Here is a 25,105-nt window from a genome sequence, read left to right on the forward strand (position 1 = left end):
CCCACAAGTGAGGCACCTCGCGGTCGACCTCTGCCCCCCTGTCAACACCGTCTGCGACCGGTCAGAGAGATAGGAGGAGAACCACCGATACACGGTGCCTCCCACTCCCAATCCCCCCAACTGGCGCAGCAAGATACCATGGTCGATGGTATCAAAAGCCGCTGAGAGGTCTAATAGGACCAGGGCAGAGGAATAACCCCTGTCCCTGGCCCTCCAGAGATCATCCACCAATGCGACCAAAGCTGTCTCCGTGCTGTATCCGGGTCGGAAGCCGGACTGGAACGGGTCTAGATAGACGGCTTCATCCAGGTATTGGGGTAGCTGTCGCGCCACAGCACTCTCTACAACCTTCGCAACGAAGCGAAGGTTGGAGACTGGACGATAATTACCCAAAATAGCTGGGTCCAGGGAGGGCTTCTTGAGGAGGGTCTCACCACCGCCTCTTTCAAGGCGGCAGGAAAACCCTTCCAACAAAGAAGCGTTGATAATCCTCTGAGCCAGCCTCGTGTCACCTCCTGAGTGGCCAGTACCAGCCAGGAAGGACACGGGTCCAGTAAACATGTAGTGGCGTGAAGCCTCCCAACAACCTGTCCACGTCCTCGGAGCCACAGGGTCAAACTCATCCCAAACAGACTCGACAAGACGTGCCTCCTCTCTCTCGCTTGGATCATCCCAATTTCGGTCCAGACCATCCCGGAGCTGAGCGATTTTATCATATAGATAACCACTAAACTCCTCGGCACATTCCTGCAAAGGGTCATCCCGCACCTCCTGATGAAGGAGGGAGCGGGTCACCTGAAACAGGGCGGCCGGGCGGTTATCTGCCGACGCAATGAGGGTGGAGGCGTAGGAACGCCTCGCCTCCCTCATTGCCACTAGGTAGGTCCTAGAATAGGACCTAACTAGTGTCCGATCAGCTTCGGAACGACTGGACCTCCAGGTGCTCTCTAGACGTCTTCTCCGGCGTTTCATCTCCCTCAGCCCCTCGGAGAACCAAGGGGCCGGACGAGATTGCGCCGGGGCAGAGGCCGCAAAGGCACGACACGGTCCAAGGCCCCAGCCGCGGCCTGTTCCCAGGCCACGACTAGTTCCTCAGTCGTGCCGTGGGCCAGATCCTCAGGGAATGGCCCAAGCTCCGTCAGGAACCTCTCAGGGTCCATCAGGCGCCTGGGATGGAACCAACGTATAGGTTCTGTCTCCCTGCGATGGTGAGTGGCGGTTCGGAAGTCTAGGCGAAGGAGAAAATGATTGGACCATGACATCGGTTCTGTTACTAAATCATCTAGTTCCAGATCATTTAACCACTGTCCAGAGATATAAATCAGATCCAGCGTGCCTCCCCCCATGTGTGTAGGGCCATCATTTACTCGAATCAGGTCCAAGGCCGTCATGGAAGCCTGGAACTCCCGAGCTGCAGTCGATAACAAGCCAGCTGATGGTGGGTTGAAATCCCCCATGACTATAAGTCTGGGGGTCTCAACCGCCACAGTGGCAAGTACCTCCAACAGCTCGGGCAGGGCTGTGGTCACGCAGCAAGGAGCCAGGTATGCGATCAACAAGCCCAACTGATTCCTATGGCCCCACCTCACATAGAGGGATTCACAGCCGGCAATCTGAGGAACAGTGGCCTCCCTCGGCTCTAGATCTTCCTTAATGACAACCGCCATCCCCCCACCCCTACCTTGGGCCCTCGGCTGATGAAATGCTCGGAAACCTGGAGGGCACAGCTCAACAAGGGGAACCCCCCCCCCTCTGGACCCAACCAGGTCTCCGTAATGCCCATAAGGTCCGCGGACTCCCCCTGAATAAGATCGCAAATCAGGGGAGCTTTATTAGCCACGGACCGGGCATTACATAACATCAACCGAAGATCCAAGCTCTGAGGATCATGGCCGCCCGAGGAACGGGTAGGGACTGAGGGGCCGGAGCACGTGATCGCTTTCAGACATCGAGCACGTGCTCCCAACTCTCGATACGCCCCCCCCCGCCATATCTGCCTCTCCCACTTATCGTACAGATTGAACAACCCTCTAGTCCTGGAACAGAACCCTCCCCCACTGCCTTCAGACCAGATGTAGTAGTGCTGCGAACAAGCACAGGGGCTGGATCCCTCCCCGACGGGTTCTCTCCCCCACCCGTCAAATCCCTCCCCCCCCCTTAAAAAACCCTTATTTAAAAATCTATTTAAAAAACCCCACAAATTCTTCTTGGCCGCATGCCACCTCTCTGGGTCCCAAGACCCTTCGTTAAGGTAAGCCCTCGATAACTTGGAGGGTCATTCCTGCGAGGCGGGGGAACCTCGCAGTCGTAATAGTTCGGCAGACGAGTATCTCATGGAGAAATAGTCAATAAAACAGCAGAAGGATGTCCATCCCTAGCCGGCGGAGATGTTCCAGTCGTACCAATAGATCGCCAAGACCCGACATTAAATAGTCAGCCATATGGGTCATAGTCCGTAGAAGTCTCTGGTACCAAAAGAGATAACCCAAGATCCAAAGGGTCCAGAACAACCAAGGGATCCGGAGGTCCGGTCCCGATCTAACGGCCTCCCTCTCGGAGGTTGGCATAGTAATATTCCCTCGGTTGTTTCCTCGGCTGCTAAGATGAAAAAAGTCGATAGCCGGAATAAAAAGGTCTCCCTCGGGTTCCCGGCAACGCACCATCACGGGACAAAGACCCGTGCAGTACGATAATAGGAACGAAATTTATGCCGCCAGTGCCGTCAATGCCGTCCATGCCGCCACCACTAAGCCGCCAGATTTTACCGCTGGGCCCACAGCGTGCCGCTGTGCCGCTGTTGAAAATGTCCAGGCCAAGCCGCCTCTCAGTCGCTGATGGAAAGAGCAACCCAAGAAGAGGTAAGCCGTTGATGAAATTACAGCATTTTGGCAGGCCATGGCAAAAGTCAGCAGTGGGGAAAGAACGATGTTCCGGCCCATGAGGGGAGGAGGGGGTGATATTCATGCCCATGCGGGTCCCGTCCCAGCAACCGATGTTACCTGCGGCCCAACACCCAGTACACAGCATACCGCCGTCGGTGTCCTCCGTCGGTGTTCGGCACGCTTCCCAGCCTTTGATGATATCCGCGGCCGAAAACGGCCAAAAAACAGCTGAGTCAGGCCGGGCGTCTCCTCGCACCCCCCCCAACATGGCCGCCGCCATCTGCTGCTTGTTTAAGAACTCCAGCTCCGTACTCAGCAGCCGAGAGCTCAATGAGGTTCAAAGACCTTGCTCTCGGCGGCCGGAGAGATCATAAAACCGGAGCCAGAGACCAAGCAGCCAGGCGACCGGCGGAACGGCATTGCGGCCCAAGGACTTCCAGCCGCCGTCTCCACAAAGCTCAAGACGCCACCATAACGCACATGCGCAGAAGAAGTCTAGATCATTGATGACAATGTCAAGCAATGGGCCCAAAACAGAACCTTGAAGTACCTCACATCCATTAGATCTAGTTCCAGTGAGAACTATACATTGAGTGTGATTGATCAGCCAACTGTGAATCCCTCTGGTGGTGGTATTGTCTATTCCAAATTATTCCATTTTACCAGGAAGTTGGCTGTGGTCTACTTTGTCAAATGCCTTATTGAAGTCCAAGTAAACTATATCCATAGCATTTCCTGATCCATTCATTTAGTCACTTTAGCAAAGAAGGCAGTAAGGTTTATCTGGCATCACCTATTTTTAACAAACCCATGTTGGATACTAATGATCACCTTGTTCATTTGTAAGTGCTCACAAATTCACTGCTTGATTATCTTTTCAGAATTTTCCCATATTGATATCAACCTGATTGGTGTACTTTCCTGAATCTACCCTTACTTCTTCTTGAAGACTTGGAATCATATCAACTCTTTCCTCTGTCACGTCCCCCATGTTCCAGGAAATCTGAAATATTTTGTTCAGAGGTTCTGAGCTCGCATCTGCCAGTTCTTAAGTACCTTAGAATGTAAATCCTGTCTTGGTGATAATTTACCCTCATCTAAAGTGAATAGGTTGTCTTTTACCAATTTCTTGTCTATTTTTACTTGCATTCCTGATCTGTCTCCCACAGTGCTGCTGTTGAAAATGTCCAGGCCAAGCCGCCTCTCAGTCGCTGATGGAAAGAGCAACCCAAGAAGAGGTAAGCCGTTGATGAAATTACGGCATTTTGGCAGGCCATGGCAAAAGTCAGCAGTGGGGAAAGAACGATGTTCCGGCCCATGAGGGGAGGGCGGGGTGATATTCATGCCCATGCGGGTCCCGTCCCAGCAACCGATGTTACCTGCGGCCCAACACCCAGTACACAGCATACCGCCGTCGGTGTCCTCCGTCGGTGTTCGGCACGCTCCCCAGCCTTTGATGATATCCGCGGCCGAAAACGGCCGAAAAACAGCTGAGTCAGGCTGGGCGTCTCCTCGCACCCCCCTCCAACATGGCCACCGCCATCTGCTGCTTGTTTAAGAACTCCAGCTCTGTACTCAGCAGCCGAGAGTTCAATGAGGTCCAAAGACCTTGCTCTCGGCGGCCGGAGAGATCATAAAACCGGAGCCAGAGACCAAGCAGCCAGGCGACCGGCGGAACGGCATTGCGGCCCAAGGACTTCCAGCCGCCGTCTCCACAAAGCTCAAGACGCCGCCATAACGCGCATGCGCAGAAGAAGTCTAGATCATTGATGACAATGTCAAGCAATGGGCCCAAAACAGAACCTTGAAGTACCTCACATCCATTAGATCTAGTTCCAGTGAGAACTATACATTGAGTGTGATTGATCAGCCAACTGTGAATCCCTCTGGTGGTGATATTGTCTATTCCAAATTATTCCATTTTACCAGGAAGTTGGCTGTGGTCTACTTTGTCAAATGCCTTATTGAAGTCCAAGTAAATTATATCCATAGCATTTCCTGATCCATTCATTTAGTCACTTTAGCAAAGAAGGCAGTAAGGTTTATCTGGCATCACCTATTTTTAACAAACCCATGTTGGATACTAATGATCACCTTGTTCATTTGTAAGTGCTCACAAATTCACTGCTTGATTATCTTTTCAGAATTTTCCCATATTGATATCAACCTGATTGGTGTACTTTCCTGAATCTACCCTTACTTCTTCTTGAAGACTTGGAATCATATCAACTCTTTCCTCTGTCACGTCCCCCATGTTCCAGGAAATCTGAAATATTTTGTTCAGAGGTTCCGAGCTCGCATCTGCCAGTTCTTAAGTACCTTAGAATGTAAATCCTGTCTTGGTGATAATTTACCCTCATCTAAAGTGAATAGGTTGTCTTTTAGCAATTTCTTGTCTATTTTTACTTGCATTCCTGATCTGTCTCCCATAGTGCTGCTGTTGAAAATGTCCAGGCCAAGCCGCCTCTCAGTCGCTGATGGAAAGAGCAACCCAAGAAGAGGTAAGCCGTTGATGATAATTACGGCATTTTGGCAGGCCATGGCAAAAGTCAGCAGTGGGGAGAGAACCCGTCGGGAGGGGGTGGGAGGTTAGGTGGGTATTGGGAGTAGCCCGTCGGTGGGGAGCCAGTCCTTGCGCATGCTCGTGGCGTAATGGGTCGGAGGTTATAGGGGGATTACGTTCCTTTGGTGAGGGTGGTTCCATTTGCACGGTAAGTGGGAGGGGCAGATATGGCGGAAGGGGGGGACCGCATCGTTTTGGGGGCGGGCTCCGATGTCTGCAGGCGATCGCGCGCCCGATCCCCTCCTTCTCCGTTCCCGGATGGTCAAGACTCAGAGCCTGGGCCTTCTGATGTTATGCAACGCACGGTCCGTGGTCAAGGCCCCTAATACATGATCAGATTCAGGGGTGCATGGATATTAGGTTGGGCACTGAAGGCGTGCCCCTTGGTCGAGATGTGCCCACCGGTTTCCGTGCATTCCATCAGCCGAGGCCCAGGGTAGGGTGGTGGGGTGGCGGTTGTGATTAGAGAGTCTAGAGCCGAGGAGACCACTGTACCTCAGATTGCCGGGTGTGAATCCCTCTTTGTGAGGTGGGGTCATAGGTGTCAGATGGGCTTGCTGGTCACGCACCTGGCTCCTTGCTGCGTGACAGCCGCCTGCCCGAGCTCCTGGAGGTGCTGGCTGGGGTGGTAGTTGAGACCCCAGACTTTTAGTCATGGGGACTTTAACTTGCCATCTTCCGGCTCGCCATCGACGGCAACTCGGGAGTTCATGGCTTCCATGACGGCCTTGGACCTGACCCAAGTAGTTGATGGCCCTACTCACATTGGGGGTGGCACTCTGGACTTGATTTTTCTCTCTGGTCAGTGGTTGAGAGATCTGGACTTGAAGGAAATAGTCATTGAACCTTTGTCATGGTCAGATCACTCTCTTCTTCGCCTGACTTTCTGACCGCCATTCACCACCGCAGGGAGGCGGAGCCGATTCGTTGGTTCCGCCCCAGGCGCCTGATGGACCCGGATGGGTTCCGGACGGAGCTTGGGCCATTTCCTGAGGGTCTGGCTCACGGCTCGGTTGAGGAACTTGTTGCGGCCTGGGAGCGGGCAGCGGCGGGGCCTTAGACCGTGTCGTGCCTTTGCGCCTCTGACCCGGCGCAGGTCCCAACCGGCTCCTTGGTTCTCCGAGGAGCTGAGAGGATGAGCGCGGAGAAGGCGCCTAGAGAGTTCCTGGAGGTCTAGCCGTTCAGAAGCTGATCGGACACTAGTGAAGTCCTATACTAGGACTTACCTAGTGGCATTGAGGAAGCGAGGCGTAGCTCGCCTCCTCCTCATTGCATCGGCAGATAACCGCCCAGCCGCCCTGTTTGGGTGACCCGCTCCCTCCTACACCAGGGGGCGGGATGACCCGTGCAGGGGCGTGCTGAGGAGTTTAACGGTTATCTATCGATAAAATCGTTCAACCGGGATGGTTTGGACCAAGATTGCGGTGATACGGGTGAGACGGCTGAGGGTGGTCTTGGTGACATTTTATGGGATGAGTTTGACCCTGTTGCTCCGAGGACATGGACAGGTTGTTGGGAGGCTGAATGCCACCACATGTTTACTGGACCCGTGCCCTCCTGGTTGGTGCTGGCCACTCAGGAGGTGACCCGAGGCTGGCTCAGGCGATTCTGGCGCTTCTTTGGTGGAGGTGTCTTTCCGGCCGCCTTGAAAGAGGCGGTGGTGAGGCCCTCCTCAAGAAGCCTTCCTGGACCCGGCTGTTTTAGGTAATTATCGTCCGGTCTCAACCTTGCGGCGAAGGTTGTAGAGTATGGTGGCATATCAGTTTCCTTACACCTGGATGAAACTGTCTATCTAGACCCGTTCAGTCGGTTTCCGGCCGGTTACAGCACGGAGGCGGCTTTGGTCGCGTTGGTGGATGATCTCTGGAGGGCCAGGGATGAGGTTGTTCCTCTGCCCTGGTCCTATTAGACCTCTCAGCGGCTTCGATACCATCGACCATGGTATCCTGCTGCGCGGTTGGAGGATTGGGAGTGGGAGGCACCGTTTATCGGTGGTTCTCCTCCTATCTCTCCGACCGGTCGCAGTCGGTGTTGACAGGGGCAGAGGTCGGCCCGGGCGCCTCACTTGTGGGTGCCGCGGGGATCGATCCTCTCGCCCCTTCTGTTCAACATCTACATGAAGCCGCTGGGTGAGATCATCAGTGGGTTCGTGTGAGGTACCAGCTGTATCGGATGACACCCAGCTGTACTTTTCCACACGGACCACCCCAACGAAGCTATCAAGTGCTGTCCCGGTGCCTGGAGGCCGTGACGGGTCTGGATGGGGAGAAACAGGCTCAAGCTCAATCCTCCAAGACAGAGTGGCTGTGGATGCGGCATCCCGGTACAGTCAGCTAAATCGCGGCTGACCATCGGTGGCGAGTCATTGGCCCCGATGGAGGGTGCGCAACTTAGCGTCCTCCTGGATGAGCGGCTGTCTCTAGAAGATCATTTGACGGCCGTCTCCAGGAGAGCGTTCTACCAGGTTCGCCTGGTGCGCCAGTTGCGCCTTTCTGGACCGGGAGGCCCTATGCACGGTCACTCACGCCCTGTGACGTCTCGCCTGGATTACTGCGCTCTCTACATGGGGCTTCCTTGAAGGGCATCCGGAGGCTGCAGTTAGTTCAGAATGCGGCTGCGGGTGATAGAGGAGCCCTCGTGGCTCCCGCATAACACCCATCCTCGCAGGCTGCACTGGCTACCTGTGGCCTTCGGGTGCGCTTCAAGGTTTTGGTGACCACCTTTAAAGCGCTCCATGGCATAGGGCGGGTTATCTGGGACCGCCTACTGCGACCAGATACCTCTCACCGACCCGTGCGCTCTCACAGAGAGGGACTCCTCAGGGTGCCGTCAGCTAGGCAGTGTCGGTTGGCGACGCCCAGGGGAAGGGCCTTCTCTGTGGGGGCTCCCACCCTCTGGAACGAACTCCCCCCAGGACTCCGTCAACTTCCTGACCTTCGAACCTTCCGTCGCGAGCTCAAGACACATTTATTCATCTGTGCAGGACTGGCTTAGATTTTTAAATTTAGAGGGGTTTTAAATTGATTTTAATATTTATATTTGATATTTATATTTCTATTTTTAATAATTCGGGCGCTAGAATAAGTTTTTTAAGGATTATTTTAATTTGTATATTGATATTGATGTCTTATATGCCTGTAAACCGCCCTGAGTCCTTTGGGAGATAGGGCGGTATATAAATTCGAATAATAAATAAATAAATAAAAAAATAAATAAAAGAATTATTCACCGTTAAATGAAAGTCCCTGTTCATAAGATTTAACTGATGTAAAAAATATTTTCCATGTTTTTATTTTTGTTAATGATAGGAGATTGCAGAACCACTTTTGGACCTGAAGGAAGGAATGGATCAGCTAGAGAACAATGCTACCTTTGGATTTATTCTTTCTGCTCTCTTAGCTATTGGAAATTTTCTCAATGGAACCAATGTGAGTAGCATTGCATTGAAAAAATTATTTACATTATATAATTATATATTTAGCAAAACTGGTAAAAAAAATTACATATCAGTTTAAAATAGTCCCCTTGAAGATTAACAGCATTATTTGTCACTAGGTGCTTTTTTTATCTTCCTTGTGGCCATTGCATACAATACAACTTCTTTTGTTACATGTTCATCTTCATCAGACAACAGAAAATGTTTTCTTCCAAACTAGACTGAGTTAGTTGGATTAACAAGGGTACAATGAATCTAGCTTTGGGTTCCTGATAAAGTTTGCAGTGGTCAAGTGGGTTATATCTTCCATCTGTAAATTATTACAAATGCATAAACTGTGTTAGTTGGTAATCTTTTTGTAAATGCCATCCAAATAGGCTGTTGTCATTATTTGGAAACAAAGTTCTTTAAAGACTTGTCATAGAGAATGGGATGTAAGCAACTGTAAACAATACAACATTCCTGGTTCTTATTTAAAAAATAGGTACAATTTAGCCAAATTAAGCTTTCGTATTTGCTCTCTATCTTGTCTAAAAAATTTAATAAAAAAATAGTCATTCAATAGTGTATGATAAATATGTAGTAAATCTGACTATTAACTAATTCTTATTAACCAATATTTTCTCAATCGTACAATTGCAAGTGAAAATAAGTACAAATATCATAAGGAAGGAAACCCAAATAGACTTAGTAACTAGTTTGATAGTGTTGAGGGAATTATTTGATTAGCAGAGTGATGGTGTTCAGGAAAAAACTGTTCTTGTGTCTAGTTGTTCTGGTGTGCAGAACAATTCTATAGCATTGTTTTGAGGGTAGGAGTTGAAACAGTTTATGTCAGGGATGTGAGGGGTCTGTAAATATTTTCACAGCCCTCTTTTTGATTCGTGCAGTATACAGGTCCTCAATGGAAGGCAGGTTGGTAGTAACTGTTTTTTCTGCAGTTCTAATTATCCTCTGAAGTCTGTGTCTGTCTTGTTGGGTTGCGGAACCAAACCAGAAAGTTACAGAGGTGCAGGTGACAGACTCAATAATTCCTCTGTAGAACTGGATTTATTTATTTATTTATTTATTAATCATATTTATATACCGCCCTATCTCCCGAAGGACTCAGGGCGGTTTACAGGCACTTAAAAATACATAACACAAATACAATATAAAAACAATTAAAAAACTTATTCTAAAGCCCGTTATTAAAATATAAAAACAGAACCCAATTAAAACCCATAAATTTAAAATCTAGCTCAGTCCTGCACAATTAAATAGATATGTTTTAAGCCCGCGGCGGAAGGTCCGGAGGTCCGAAAGCTGACGAAGTCCGGGGGGTAGTTCGTTCCAGAGGGTGGGAGCCCCCACAGAAGGCCTTCCCTGGGCGTCGCCAGACGACATTGCCTCGCTGACGGCACCCTGAGGAGACCCTCTCTATGAGAGCGCACGGGTCGGTGAGAGGTATTCGGTAGCAGTAGGCGGTCCCGTAAATAACCCGCCCAATGCCATGGGCGCTTTAAAGGTGGTCACCAGAACCTTGAAGCGCACCGGAAGGCCACAGGTAGCCAGTGCAGTCTGCGCAGGATGGGTGTCATGCGGGAGCCACGAGGGCTCCATCTATCACCAGCGCAGCCGCATTCTGGACTAACTGTAGCCTCCGGATGCCCTTCAAGGGAGCCCCATGTAGAGAGCATTGCAGTAATCCAGGCGAGGCGTCACGAGTGCGTGGTGACCGTGCATAGGGCATCCCGGTCCAGAAAGGCGCAACTGGCGTACCAGGCGAACCTGGTAAACGCTCTCCTGGAGCGGCCGTCAAATGATCTTCTAGAGACAGCCGTTCATCCAGGAGGGCGCCTAAGTTGCGAACCCTCTCCATCGGGGCCACTGACTCGCCACCGATGGTCAGCTGCGGTTAGCTGAGTGTAGCGGGATGCCGGCATCCACAGCCACTCTGTCTTGGCGGGATTGAGCTTGAGCCTGTTTCTCCCCATCCAGACCCGTACGGCCTCCAGACACCGGGACAGCACTTCGATGGCTTCGTTGGGGTGGTCCGGTGTAGAGAAGTACAGCTGGGTGTCATCCGCATACAGCTGGTACTTCACACCGAAACCACTGATGATCTCACCCAGCGGCTTCATGTAGATGTTAAACAGCAGCTCAGCTCTTTGGGCAGTTTGAGCTTTCTGAGTTGGCACAGAAAGAACATTCTTTGCTGTGCTTTTCTGATGATGTTTTTGATGTTGGGTACTTGAGGGGCTGACCTAGAGAAGAGGAGGTCCTCTTCTATAAAACACCTGAGGGCAGGACAAGAAGCAAAGGGAGGAAGCTTATTAAAGACAGATCCTGGAACTAGGGAAAATTAACCAATGGAACAGTTTGCTTTTTGGAGTTGTGGGTGCTCCATCAATAGAGGTTTTCAAAAAAAGACCGAACATCCATTTGTCCAGGATTGTATATGGCTCTTATTTTGAGCAGGGGAATGGACTAAAAGACCTCCAGTATCCCTTCTAGTCTATGACTCTATAATGTCAAATATATAATTTATTCTTTTTTTTTTACTTTTCTCCACACAGACTAAAGCCTTTGAACTAAGCTACCTTGAGAAAGTGCCTGAAGTCAAAGACACAGTCCATAAACAATCTCTTCTTCATCATGTATGCACAATAGTGGTGGAAACATTTCCAGATAGCACAGATCTTTATTCTGAAATTGGAGCCATTACTAGATCAGCCAAGGTATGTCAGTTAATGCAAAGAAATTTGTAATAGTAGGGTAGGTACATTGTCATAAGGAACAAATAATACTTTACATGCAATGTTTACATTTTGCTGTTTTATCATTTTTATCAAATAGTCCTTACAAATTTAGAAATAGGATTGGTTTACATCATTCATCTGTAATTTTTAGATTATAGCAGTTTTCCTTTTTCTCTTTGATAGATTTCTCATGGTTTTTAAATATATAATCTGTTCTTTTAAGCTCAGATTGTTTCAAAATTTAATGTTAATAAATTGTCAATTCTAAACTGAATCAATAATCTATTGGATGTTTTCACAATAAAAGGAAAACAGAGAAAGCAAAAAGAAAATGGTTAACGAGTTTATGAAGATGACAAAAAGGTAGAAATAAAATCATCGAATTGTTTTGCCTCAACCTTCTTGAGAAGAGTAAATATACAGTACTCCTATAAACAATTGTGGTGACCTGCTTGAAGAAATAAGATCTCAGATTGAATTTAAAAGGGAATATCACTAATTTTGATTTGATTAAAATAGCAAACAAACTTCTAGAGAAGTGTATTGATACTTTGGACAATCTTCTGTCTGTTAGAGCTGAGAAAACCTGAAGAATAGGTAATTTACTCTCATTTTTTTCTATTACTTATTTTTTTTCTAATTTTTTTTCTAATAATTTGGTTTTTTTTCTAAACCAAAACTAAGTTTCCTTTTTTTCTGCTTCATGCATATAGCTTTAAAAGGGGTTTCCAATCAGCAATAAAAATAGTGACAGAATAATAGAGTTGGAAAGGACCTTGGAGGTCTTCTAGTCCAACTCCCTGCTCAGATAGGAAACCCTATTCTATTTCAGACAAATGGTTGTCCTATCTCATCCTCTACAGCTTCTGGAGGAAAGTTGTTTTACTGATTAATTGTTCTAACTATCAGGAAATTTCCCCTTAATTCTAGATTGCTTCTCTCCTTGATTAGTTTCCACTCATCTATTGCTTCTTACCCTGCCTTCAGGTGCTTTGGATAATAAGTTGACTCCCTCTTCTTTATGGCAACTCCTTAGATATTGGAACATTTCTATTACCCCTAGTCCTTCCTTTCAATAAACTAGACATACCCAATTCCAGCAACCATTCTTTATATGTTTTAGCCTATAGTCCCTAATCATCTTTGTTGCTCTTCTCTGTACTCTTTCTAGAGTCTCAGCATCTTTTTTATATCATGCTGACCAAAAGATAATATCCTTTTTCTGATGAAAGAAGTCAATTTGTCCACTTCAGTTCCATCATCTTCATCTTCCATTCCTCCATTTTGGATAGCATCAGATCTTTCCACCTTTGTGCATATAAAAATCTCACTGCACTTGTCTCGTTTTAAAATGTTATAGTAAAATGTTGTCTCTTGATTTCTTCCTTCACAAATACATCAAAATACCCCTTACAATATGTCTTGTTGTTGCAAATCTTGAATTTATTATGTAAACTTTATCTGTTTCTGTCTCTACATCCTTCTCCCAATCCAATCTTTTATTTTGAAAGTTACCTGAAGTCTATAGAATAAACAAAAGAAAACAAAAAATTAGACATTTCATTATTTAATGAAATAAACTTTCATTAAAATAATATTTTAAAATAACTATCTGCTTGTCCACTTCAAATTTTCTTAAATCATCTCCTTGTTAAGAATATAAGAATTTTTTTATCAAAAAAACCTTCAATTTTTAATACTTCTTTTAGTTTTGTAATCCAGAGAAAAATGAAACTCATCAAGAGGGGTTTTACCCTACCATAAAGAAAATATCTGTTTCTGTAGAATAATTAAGTCCAAAAAATAAGTAGGAAATGAGATTCCACTGAGCTTATTATCTTGTGAGCCTAGATGAAACCAGTTCCGATGATTCCCAGCCATTCGGTTCTTGAGTGAACAAAGGTAATTCCCAGGTCCCTTAGCAAATGTTCGAAGTTATGCGATAAGTGCCTCCTAGGGTTTACGAACAAGTCCCGAAACTACAAATCTTGCAGCACCATGGCAGTTGTTCGCCCTTACAAAAAAATGCATTCTGCATGTTGCTGGCCAAAATGGAACTTCTTTGGGGAGATTCACTCCCACGAATCCTCAGGTTACAGATGGAATGGGCAGGCTACATTACATTCATAACTTGAGGACTATCTGTACAAAAATTTCCATTTCTGTAGTTTACTTACAAGAAGCATTTGTCCAGAGTGAAAGTAGAATACCTCACAACCTCTCCTTCATCTGGAAAAATGCAATATAGATGTTGCATGGCTGTAGTAGCTGTTACTCACCAACGTATATGATATTTATTCTATAACAATTAACACATTCAAGGTAGTTTTCAATGATAAAATAATCTCATGCCAGACATATTGTAGTAATGATGAAGGCATAAATCACTTTTGGTAAGTCTTTCCATCCCAGATAGGATCTTAACTGGATATTGGACAAAGTATATGTGATTAAGGAAAATGATACAAAAAATGGCATTTCAGGGGTGTTTTTTTTAGAAAATGGGGGAGAAAAATTGCTAGGAAATCAATTGTAATCTCTAGCAGCAATGGAAAGTCTTCCCACTGATAATCATTGGCATTGTCCTTATATGAAGTTTTGACCTGATCTAGTTGATCCTTAGAAAATATTAAGCAGTTTGCAGGTACTGGAAATTAACAGAATAATAGAATTCAAAGGGATCTTGGAGGTCCTAGTCCAATCCCGTGTTCAAGCAGAAGATCCTGTACCATTTCAGACAAATGGCTGTCTAGTCCCTTTTTAAAAGCCTCCAGCAATGGCACACTCACAACTTCTGAATGCAAAGTGTTCCACTGATTAATTGTTCCCACTGTCAGGAAATTTCTTCTTAATTCTAGGTTGCTTCTCTCCGTGATTAGTTTTCATCTATTGCTTCTTGTTTTGCTTTTTGATGCTTTGGAAAATAGGTTGACTCCCTTCTTCTTTGTGGCAGCTCTCAGATATTGGAACACTGCTATCATTTCGCTCCTAGTCCTTCTTTTTACTTGACTAGACATACTCAATTCTTGCAACCATACTTCATATACTTTTAGCCTCCAGTCCCCTAATCATTTTTGTTGCTCTTATCTTTGTATATTATTTATTTTTATTCAATCATTTAATCAATCAAATGAAGGTGGCAAACATACACAATACTCTTTCCTTCTTCTATTTTCCCCACAATAACAATAACCATGTAAGGTGAGCTAGCTTTCATGCCTAAGACAGGACTAGAACTGATTGTTTACTGATTTCTAACTTGCTAGCTTAACCCGTAGACCAAACAGACATGATGCTTATGTAAATTCATATCATCATCTGTGTTTAATGATTAGATTGCATTTCTGATTCATTTCTAATTTATCTAGAATCTGACATGAGAGTCTGTTTTCTGCAGACCATGTAAATTTTCCTACTGGTAGAAACGTCTTTCACCTTGATTCATAGTTTCTGAGCACAAGCTATTTTCTCCCTCTTCCCCATGGAAACTCATCTATTGTTTCATTAATAAAAAGAGTAATAATGATTTAATGCCTTAGCAATTTTCTCATATGATCATTTTATTTTAGAAAACCATCAAGAAAACACAGCAGATAAGAAAAACATAGGAGGTAAATCACTAACTGAATACCAGTATTCCACCACAGTGGAAGGAATTACTGGAATTTAGTAATCTTAGTCAACAGTTTCTAAATCTCAACAAATCTTTTCAAAATATTGTTGTTTTTATAATGTTCCTGAGTTTACTGAAAAGTGAATTCAAATCTTCCTACATCTAATCCATAGCTTAAATTGTCTGCCATCACTTAATTCTAGGTCGTGTGTCAAATATAAAAGTTTAGTGCATTATTTGAAGAGATTTTTTTATTTATTCTACAAAAGATAATAATTGAAATTTTGTATTTATAAGAGATATATTTGTAAGAAGATGGTCCTAATTCACTTTGAACATGTATTCCGTGAGCTAGTATAATAACAAAAACATAATTGCAATTTATATACATCTACAATTGTCACTGCATCTGTGTTTAGCAATTACACAGTGTATGTAGTGAAATTTCACTGGGCTTTCCTATTTTAGTATTATAAGCCAAATTCTGGAATACTGCCATCTAAACACTTTTTATAGTTAATGAATTTAACAATTTTTGTCTTGTTTATTTTATTGAGGAATTTTTTGGCTTCTCCATGTTAAACTATAGCAATAAGATTCATTGACACAAACATTCAAAATTATAAATGTGTCATAACACAAAGGCCCTTTACTTGGAATACAATGATCAGGTATGATAAAAAGAAATTTAAAAAATAATTGCAGGTAGTCCTCAACTTACAACCATAATTGAGCCCAAAATTCCTATCACTAAGCAAGATAATTAAATGAATTTTACCCCATTTTGTGACCTTTCTTGACACAGTTGATAAGTGAATCACTGCAGTTGTTAAATTAGTAACATGATTGTTAAATGAATCTGGCTTCCCCATTGATTTTGCTAGTCATAAGATCAAAAAAACTGATCATGTGACCCCAGGACACTTCAACCATCATAAATATTACCAAGATTCCAAATTTTGATCATGTCATTATGGGGATGCTGCAACAGTCTTAGGTCATAAGTCTCTCTTTTTTTCAGTACCATTGTAACTTCAAATTTGATGATTACCTTTATGAAATGTTAATGTTTTTCCCTAAGTTCTCTGTTAATTTGATTAAAGTACAAAACTACCTCCAATATATAACAAAACCAAGCTCTTTTTTAAAAAATCTCAAATTGTACTCTGGGCATCTGTGTCTTCTTTACCTGAACAAACTGCCAGATAATCATCCTCATTTACATTAAGCAATCTTCCTGTAACTTTCTGTTCTCTAATATAGGAATATTTTTATATTTTGTGAACTATTTTCCATAACTAGAGAGAAATAAAGTTTTTGTGTCACAAAATTCATAAATCATGATGAAAGATAAAGCATTTATGTATGCTGCAATGATGAAGTACTAGTATATATAACAGTTTTGTTTTCTTTTTCTTCCTATCAGGTTGACTTTGAACAGCTTCAGGATAATTTATGTCAAATGGAAAAAAGATGCAAAGCATCATGGGATCATTTGAAAGCCATTGCAAAGCATGAAATGAAATCAACATTAAAGCAAAAAATGTCAGAGTTTCTTAAAGACTGTGCAGAAAGAATAATAATTTTAAAGATTGTCCACAGAAGAATAATCAACAGGTAGAGTATTATAAGGCACTGTGTGATTAATATATAAATATTATGTAAACATTTTCAAAATATCTGGAGACTATTTGTCAAGATATAATTGAATTAAACTAAGTAATGTGGTTTTAAACTAATTTCTTTAAGATGGTGCTATGAAGCCTATCTGACTGACTGTCCCACAGAAAATGTCTAAAGTTCATCAGGGTAGAATTCATTAAAACAACCCCCCCCACTTCCTGCTTACCTGTTCCATGGTCCAAACTGCTAGGGAATACTATATGTATTATGGTATATGTATAGGAATTAATATATGTAACAATGAATGTATTTATTAGATATTTATCACCTTTCATTTAGGAGCATCATTTAGCATATGGAGTACTCAGAGAGTGACTGGTCCGAAATCACTTCGTGAGTTTCCATAGCTAAGAATGGGCTTGAACCTGGCACTACTAGGTGCCATTCCAACAGTTTAACAATTATGGCACACTTAGGAAGATGTGGGTTTTGTTTCCCTGAAGCCCACATGTGAAGGAAGGAAAACCAAAGTGCAGTACTCTTCCTCCTTTCGTCTTTTTTTTTTTTTTTTTTTTTTTGCAAGGAGGTGGTGAAAAGCCTGAAGAAAGGTACACAGCCTAGAAGACTCATGTTTGCAATCCATGGGAATGTGCTGCTTCAGACTAGTCTGCGGTATTATTCCTGCCTAATTGTGGCATCATCTCACTCATCCTTATGATGAGCAGAGAAGTTGGTGGCATAGCTTTTGCCTTTCTCACTCAAATTTCTGGTACCAGCACAGCTCTCACAAGCAGAAGGAATAGAAGGCAGTGGCAGCCATAATTTTTTCTTTCTCCTCCCAGCCCTGGCCAGACCTTTTCCAGTTCAGAATCCCAAGTGCCAAACCTTAGTTCTTCTAATGTCTACCCTGACCTGGGGATTTCTAGCCAGGTTGGAAGATGGTAGATCAGTAAGGAGAGGAACTCCTACTGCCCTAACATTTGTGACAAGCTGAGTACCTCCTTCCACAAAAATTATCTACATTTACATGGAGGTTGAGATTGGTATAATTAGTCAGAACACTCAAATGTAAGTGGACCCACACGGACCACATTTCTCCTCTGTCTGCGTAATATGTGCAAATTAAAAATAAATTGTGTGATGACCCCACTCTCCTTAAAGTTGCTTTGGATCTCCCGGTGGGTTATGACCATGCATTAAGAATGCATGGTCGGGGGGGGGGAAGCTTTCCCTAAAACTATTGCTTGATTTATTCCAGTACCAATATATGAAATTCTTCTTTTTAATTCCAGCAACAAATACTTTAGATTCATTTTATTTTATTTTTCATTAAGTTATCTTTATGACAAAATCTATAATATGCTACAGGTAATCCTCGAGGTACAACAGGCTATATTTAACAAAGGTTCAAAATTATGACTAATCCCCCAAGACTATTTATGACCCCATTTCAAAATTATGACAGCTGCAGCAGACTTGAAGTCATTCACCCTTATGACTTATGACAGAATTGCTGTAGGATTCGCCATATTACCCCTCTGGAAACCTGCAGCACTTGGGCCTATTCCCCTCATGTTCATCACACCACATACTTACTTTTTTGGAACTATCCAGACTTCATGTTATGGAAGATGAGCAGGCAATGTGCCCCTGGGCTATGTTGCTGCAATTCAAATGCAGCAGCCATTTTGTCCCTAGCCATGAAAACATAACAAAACAGCATAACAAAACAGATGTCTTTGGGCCATGTAGCAGTGACCTAAATGCAGCTGCCTTTTTGTCCCCACCCAGGTGAACAGCGACAGGATAGATGATAACCTGGCTTAGCAATAGTACTTGTGAGAAGAAATTTGGATGGCCCGATTGATTATAGTATAAGCATGAGCTAGTAGAATGCTCCACTTGCCAAAAGAATAAATGTATTTTTCAGTTGCACCAACAGTAACAAACACAATGTTGAGATTATAGGAAATGATAGCTCTGCTGTATGCTATGACAGGCCACACCTGAAATACTGTGTCCAGTTTTGGTCACCACAACGTAAGAATAAAAAAAACTAAAAAGTATGCAAAGAAGAAAAATAAAAACAATGAGGGGCTTGGATGCTAAATCTTACGAACCAAGTATGTTTAGCCTAAAGAAGAGAAGGCTAAGAAGAGTCATGATAGCAATCTTCAAATTTTTGAAGAGGCTTCATATGGAAGAAGGTGTGGATTTATTTTTCATAGAGACCAAGAACAGGGCTGTGAACCAGCTACTGGAAGCATTACAAAGAGATATCAAAATCAGAAACAAGGAGAAATTTTCTGGCCAAAAGTGATTTGACATTGAAGTATTCTGCCACTGGAGTTTTTAGACAGATGCTGGGTAGGCATTTTTCTGGGAGGAGGGCAATAATTCCTCTAAAGGAGCTTTCTACAATTAAACTCAATCTATTTCTCTGAAAGAATTAGAGGGAAGACATTTGGGACTCAATTTTTATTTGGCTAGGAAAATGAGATAATTCTGACATAGTGGGGACATGAAAATTGAAATTATAAAACTAGTATCAAACTAAATGAAATCATATTTTCTTTGGTTAGAAAACCAAAGTCTCTTTCAAATCAAGCTTGATTCTTGGATTTTTAAAAGTTTTATTTTTACAATCATATCAAATAATTCATCCAATGTACAGTTATATACAATTAGTCGGGCTTGCCCAGTCACCACCCCCCTTTTTAACACTCTTCCCTCTTCTACCTTCTTCTACTTTCCAGACCTTCCTCTCCTTCTCTTATCTACATCCTCTCCTCCAAATCAAGCTTGATTCTTGATGCTTACATATTAATTGGCAACAATATAGCCATAGTTCTCCATTGCCTTTTTCTAGATTCTCAAAGAGGAATCCTTAAAAAAAATGTGGAATAAGCAGAACAACAAAAAGATGTAATATTCAAATAGTACTTGACTTTAGGTTGGTTGGTTGGTTGGTTGGTTGGTTGGTTGGTTGGTTGGTTGGTTGATTAATAACTAGGAAAGCAGCTCTGACTTAGGCCTTCTATTTCCAAAATGCCAAACTTTGGTTTTCTGCATAAAGAGAATGGTTGGGGGCATTTTGTTACTAACTATAGAAAAAAATTCTAAAAGGTAACTTGTTATGGTTGTCTAGGTTCCACTCCTTCTTGTTATTTATGGGCTATCCTCTTTATGCAATCCGTGAAATCAACATCAATAAATTCTGCAAGATTATTAGTGAATTTGCACTGGAGTATCGTACCACCAGGGAACGGGTTTTGCAACAGAAACAGAAGCGAGCCAACCACAGAGAAAGGAACAAAACCAGAGGGAAAATGATCACAGATGTAAGTTGAAAATAAATCACATGCAATAATATATTAGCAACAGACACACTCATCCACTGTTATTCTGATATTACCAAAATTAATAGTAGTTAATTATAACTGGTGTTTTGTCAACCAAATATCTGAAATTAGATTTAAAATTCAAGATAAATTATTTTTGTGCTGAAAATTGTTGCTAAACTGACCTCTGGAAAAAACCAGCAGTAGTAAGGAGAATTTTAGAATCAGAAAGTCAAAGAGATGTTAGAGTATAAAGTGTAGTTTTGCAAATTTTTTTCAAACAGAACAGCAATTAGAATTGACAAATCCATTCTCTCTTTTTTTTCTATAGACTGTATTTATTTATTCATGTTACATTTGTTATGATAGTTATGATTTACAACTGTGATGGGCAGGCATCATTATAATTGTAAATCAAGGGCTACCTGTACCCATGTTTACCTTTATCTTTGTCTCTTGTACAAAATAGCATAATTACCAGGTTGCTCTGCTTGCATAAACAAGTTATTATTCACAAATTATCATTGCCTACATGTTCGGCCTGCATGAAAGGCAGATGATTGATCCAAATTCACTTATTACAGTACATTAGAGAACAACAATATGATTATGAATGTGTTGTGGTGCAGAAAATAGCAGAAATTGAAATTACATTTCACGGATGTTGGTAAATGTATTTCAGGCTAAGTACTTGCTAACTTTATACATTATACTCAACTTATGACTACAATTTGGAACAGAATTTCTGTTGCTAAGCAAGGCATTTTGTTACTAACTATAGAAAAAAATTCTAAAAGGTAACTTGTTATGGTTGTCTAGGTTCCACTCCTTCTTGTTATTTATGGGCTATCCTCTTTATGCAATCCGTGAAATCAACATCAATAAATTCTGCAAGATTATTAGTGAATTTGCACTGGAGTATCGTACCACCAGGGAACGGGTTTTGCAACAGAAACAGAAGCGAGCCAACCACAGAGAAAGGAACAAAACCAGAGGGAAAATGATCACAGATGTAAGTTGAAAATAAATCACATGCAATAATATATTAGCAACAGACACACTCATCCACTGTTATTCTGATATTACCAAAATTAATAGTAGTTAATTATAACTGGTGTTTTGTCAACCAAATATCTGAAATTAGATTTAAAATTCAAGATAAATTATTTTTGTGCTGAAAATTGTTGCTAAACTGACCTCTGGAAAAAACCAGCAGTAGTAAGGAGAATTTTAGAATCAGAAAGTCAAAGAGATGTTAGAGTATAAAGTGTAGTTTTTTGCAAATTTTTTTCAAACAGAACAGCAATTAGAATTGACAAATCCATTCTCTCTTTTTTTTCTATAGACTGTATTTATTTATTCATGTTACATTTGTTATGATAGTTATGATTTACAACTGTGATGGGCAGGCATCATTATAATTGTAAATCAAGGGCTACCTGTACCCATGTTTACCTTTATCTTTGTCTCTTGTACAAAATAGCATAATTACCAGGTTGCTCTGCTTGCATAAACAAGTTATTATTCACAAATTATCATTGCCTACATGTTCGGCCTGCATGAAAGGCAGATGATTGATCCAAATTCACTTATTACAGTACATTAGAGAACAACAATATGATTATGAATGTGTTGTGGTGCAGAAAATAGCAGAAATTGAAATTACATTTCACGGATGTTGGTAAATGTATTTCAGGCTAAGTACTTGCTAACTTTATACATTATACTCAACTTATGACTACAATTTGGAACAGAATTTCTGTTGCTAAGCAAGGCATTTGTTAAGTGAATTGTGTTCAGACATCTTTCTAACCATCTAATCAGGATTCTCTACCTTCTCAGAGCTGCAGATATCTTTTTTTTTTTCAAAGTTTGACTCTCAAAGCACATTCACAGCATTGAGCCACCTAATCCAGAGCAACCAGGGTGGTATTAAAACATGATGACAGAAAAAAGCAGAAACAAAACATACAGAGAGTAGGGCTATTTCCACATTCCAATAAAGAAGTTTTTCTTAAGGCCCACTGCATTTCAGGTTTCCCCGCCCCCCTTTTCAACAGCTCTATAACAGAAATAATGCAAAAAGGACATTAGAATGACTTGTAACATACATATAATAGTAATTCTAAACATGGCCAATTTTCATTGTGTATCTTCAAATAATTCAATAAAAATCTAAAATAGAATAGTTTCAAGTTATATTCAAGTAACACATCGTTTACAAAAAGCATTAGAAATAGAACCAAATATATGGGCAGACCACAATTCAGTCAAGATTAAATGGAAAGGATATAAGAAAAAAGTGTGATGGAAGTTGAATCAATTCATATTAAAAGAATTCATACAAACAATGGAAAAAGAAATGACATTCTTCTTTAAAGAAAATAATAATTATACAGAAGAGCCCAAACTTGCATCATGACAGCATAGTGTTGCTTTTCTAATTTCTTTCTTAGATCCTCTGGCATAGACATCATATTTTTAAATGATGTTGCTGAAATCAAAATATTTTACCTTTACTACTTGTCTACAATTTATTCTCAAAAGTTGAGATAAAAGTCCTGTTCATTAAAAATGTACCCTAACTTTAAGTAATCGATGCATTACTTAATCGATGCGAAATTTAACAGCCATGAGCCGTGCTTTCCTCCAAGTTTCATCCAAAAAGCTCTGTGCAGAGAAAAGCTCCTGTTTCCTCTGCCGCCCACAGTGGTTAGGGAAAAGCACGGCTCATGGCTGTTAAATTTTGCTGTGCTGCGCCAAATGCTTTCCCATAAAGAGTAACGAACAAGAGAAACAGCCGCTGACCTGGAGAACATGTGGACTGAAGCAGCTCTGTTCTCTCCACTGGCTGTTTCTTCCTCTTCACTCATCCAGCACAGTGAAATGTAGCAGCCATGAGCTGCGCTTTCCTCCAAGTCAAATCCGGAAAGATCTGGCTGGGGAGGGGTGCGTCCATCTACCAGCTCAGGGCAGAGGACTCAGCTGCAGCCCAGGTGAGCTGAGGAACTGTGGGAAGCCTCCCGTGTGTTGTACCCTCCTCCCAGCCTTGGCCCGCGCCTCAGTGCTGCCAGCGTCTCCCGAAACCGTCACTGTTTGAGGGATGGGGGCAGCCCAGTAAGCTGGGCACCCGAAAATGGTGCACAGGTGCGGGTGAAGGCTGGGAAGGGGAGGTGCAACACGCAGGACGCTCTCCGCAGTTCCTTGGCTCATCCTGGCTGCAGCTGAGCTGGTGGAGGCTGCGCAGGGCGCGGCTGGGAGCATGCTAACCTTGCCCTCCCTGAGTGCCAGACTCTGCCATTGCCATCACCCCTGACCTGCCCACTCTGGCTGCAACCACAGGGAAGGCCCATCAGAGGTGAGAAGGGGCGCTTTTTGGCCAGGAAGGGCAATGGAAGGAAAGTCAAGACAACCACTGCCACCCTACCACATCCCACCCTGGATATGGGACCGGAGTGTCAAAAAAGTGTCAAAAAGTCCCAAAAATTTTCGCCACCGTTTCAGTGGCATGGCTTGGTGGGGGGTGGTCATGTTTGCACTCAGAAAAATGCCTAGACTACTATAATATTATCCATCAATTAGTTCAAATGTCATTGTTTATCTATGTAAAAGCATCAACTGTTTAACCAGATGCTATCTAATTTTGACCCCATACTAGATAATAATCATTTTTCATTTAATAACAAAATCAGTGAAGCCCAGATCAACACTTCCTCTATAAGGACTTAAGGGATTGCATTTGCAGCAATAGTTTCGAAAGTAAAAGTCTGCAGGACCCAAAGTCTTCAAATTATTTTACGAAAGATGGAAGTACTATATCAGTTTTCAGGCTGATTTTTAATTTTCAGGCTGTTAATAACAATAGGGGATAAATTATTTAACACAATTTTCAGATGGATTTTTTTTTCTAGCAAGAATTTTTAAAACGCCAATTCAGTTCTAGATTGCATCAACAGAGGAATAGTATAAAAACACGGGAAGTGATAGTACCACTTTATAAAACACTGGTAAGACCACACTTAAAATATTACATAATTTAAAGTTTGATCTTATTGTCAATTTAAATTACCTAGTAGAAAGGAATTGTGGTGCAGTATTGCTCTGACTGTATGTAATTCTTGTTTAGATTGCTTGCTCAAAACTTGTTCTGCAGAAAAAAATATTATTTGTTGCTATTCATCATCAGAATTTTCTGATTTTCCTTTTCCAGATCAATATTAGTGAAATGTGAATTATTTTTTAGGCTGCAGTAAAAGGCTAACAGGAATATATATCATTTGCAGCTTACTTCTGAACAAGGCATCTATTTCTTTACTGTACTATATTGAATATTTATTCTCTGGTTATAAAAGCAGTAAATATTTTAACATTATTTAAATAAATTAATGTCAGGCCCAAACTCATAGATAAGACTGAGAGATCCAATTGAGCTCAACCTTTTATTTGCTTGCACTTAATGGACAGAAAGTTGCCAAAGCAATAACTTCCTTATCTACTAAATATATCTTGGAGGAGTCTATCATATGGCTACCCTCCCCCTTCCCATTCAGGACAGCAGTCTTTTAATCGGGCCTCTCTCTGGGAAGGCTCTGATTGGCCAAGTACTCACCCTCTGCTGCCACAGATGCACATTCCATCACAGTTAGCAATATATGACTCTTGATGCTATTTTGGATCAGGTGATGTAAACAAGAAACTCCTCATTTTATTACTCTGATATTGAGATGTTTAGATAAGTATGATTATATTCAAATTGTTATCACTTATATGCATATATCCCCTCAATTAAATAATTATTTATTCTATAATAGGAAAAAGGTAAGATAATTGAATAAAAGATTCAGGATGGACCATTAGGCCACTAAATTTCAACAACTGTAAAAGTTGTGGATATTCCTTCACTGGA

General features: G+C 42.4%; 1 protein-coding gene across 1 annotated transcript in view; it reads left to right on the plus strand.

The window, feature by feature from the left end:
* Positions 1-25,105, plus strand: part of FHOD3 (formin homology 2 domain containing 3) — a 219,512-nt gene that overhangs the window by 167,234 nt on the left and 27,173 nt on the right. The window contains exons 19-22 of the mRNA XM_058181693.1: positions 8,754-8,873; positions 11,440-11,601; positions 16,662-16,852; positions 20,007-20,199. Coding sequence (XP_058037676.1) covers positions 8,754-8,873; positions 11,440-11,601; positions 16,662-16,852; positions 20,007-20,199 — 666 coding nt within the window. The remainder of the gene's footprint in view (positions 1-8,753; positions 8,874-11,439; positions 11,602-16,661; positions 16,853-20,006; positions 20,200-25,105) is intronic.

Source organism: Ahaetulla prasina, chromosome 4 (genome assembly GCF_028640845.1).
Source record: "Ahaetulla prasina isolate Xishuangbanna chromosome 4, ASM2864084v1, whole genome shotgun sequence".
NCBI classification, from domain to species: Eukaryota; Metazoa; Chordata; class Lepidosauria; order Squamata; family Colubridae; genus Ahaetulla; species Ahaetulla prasina.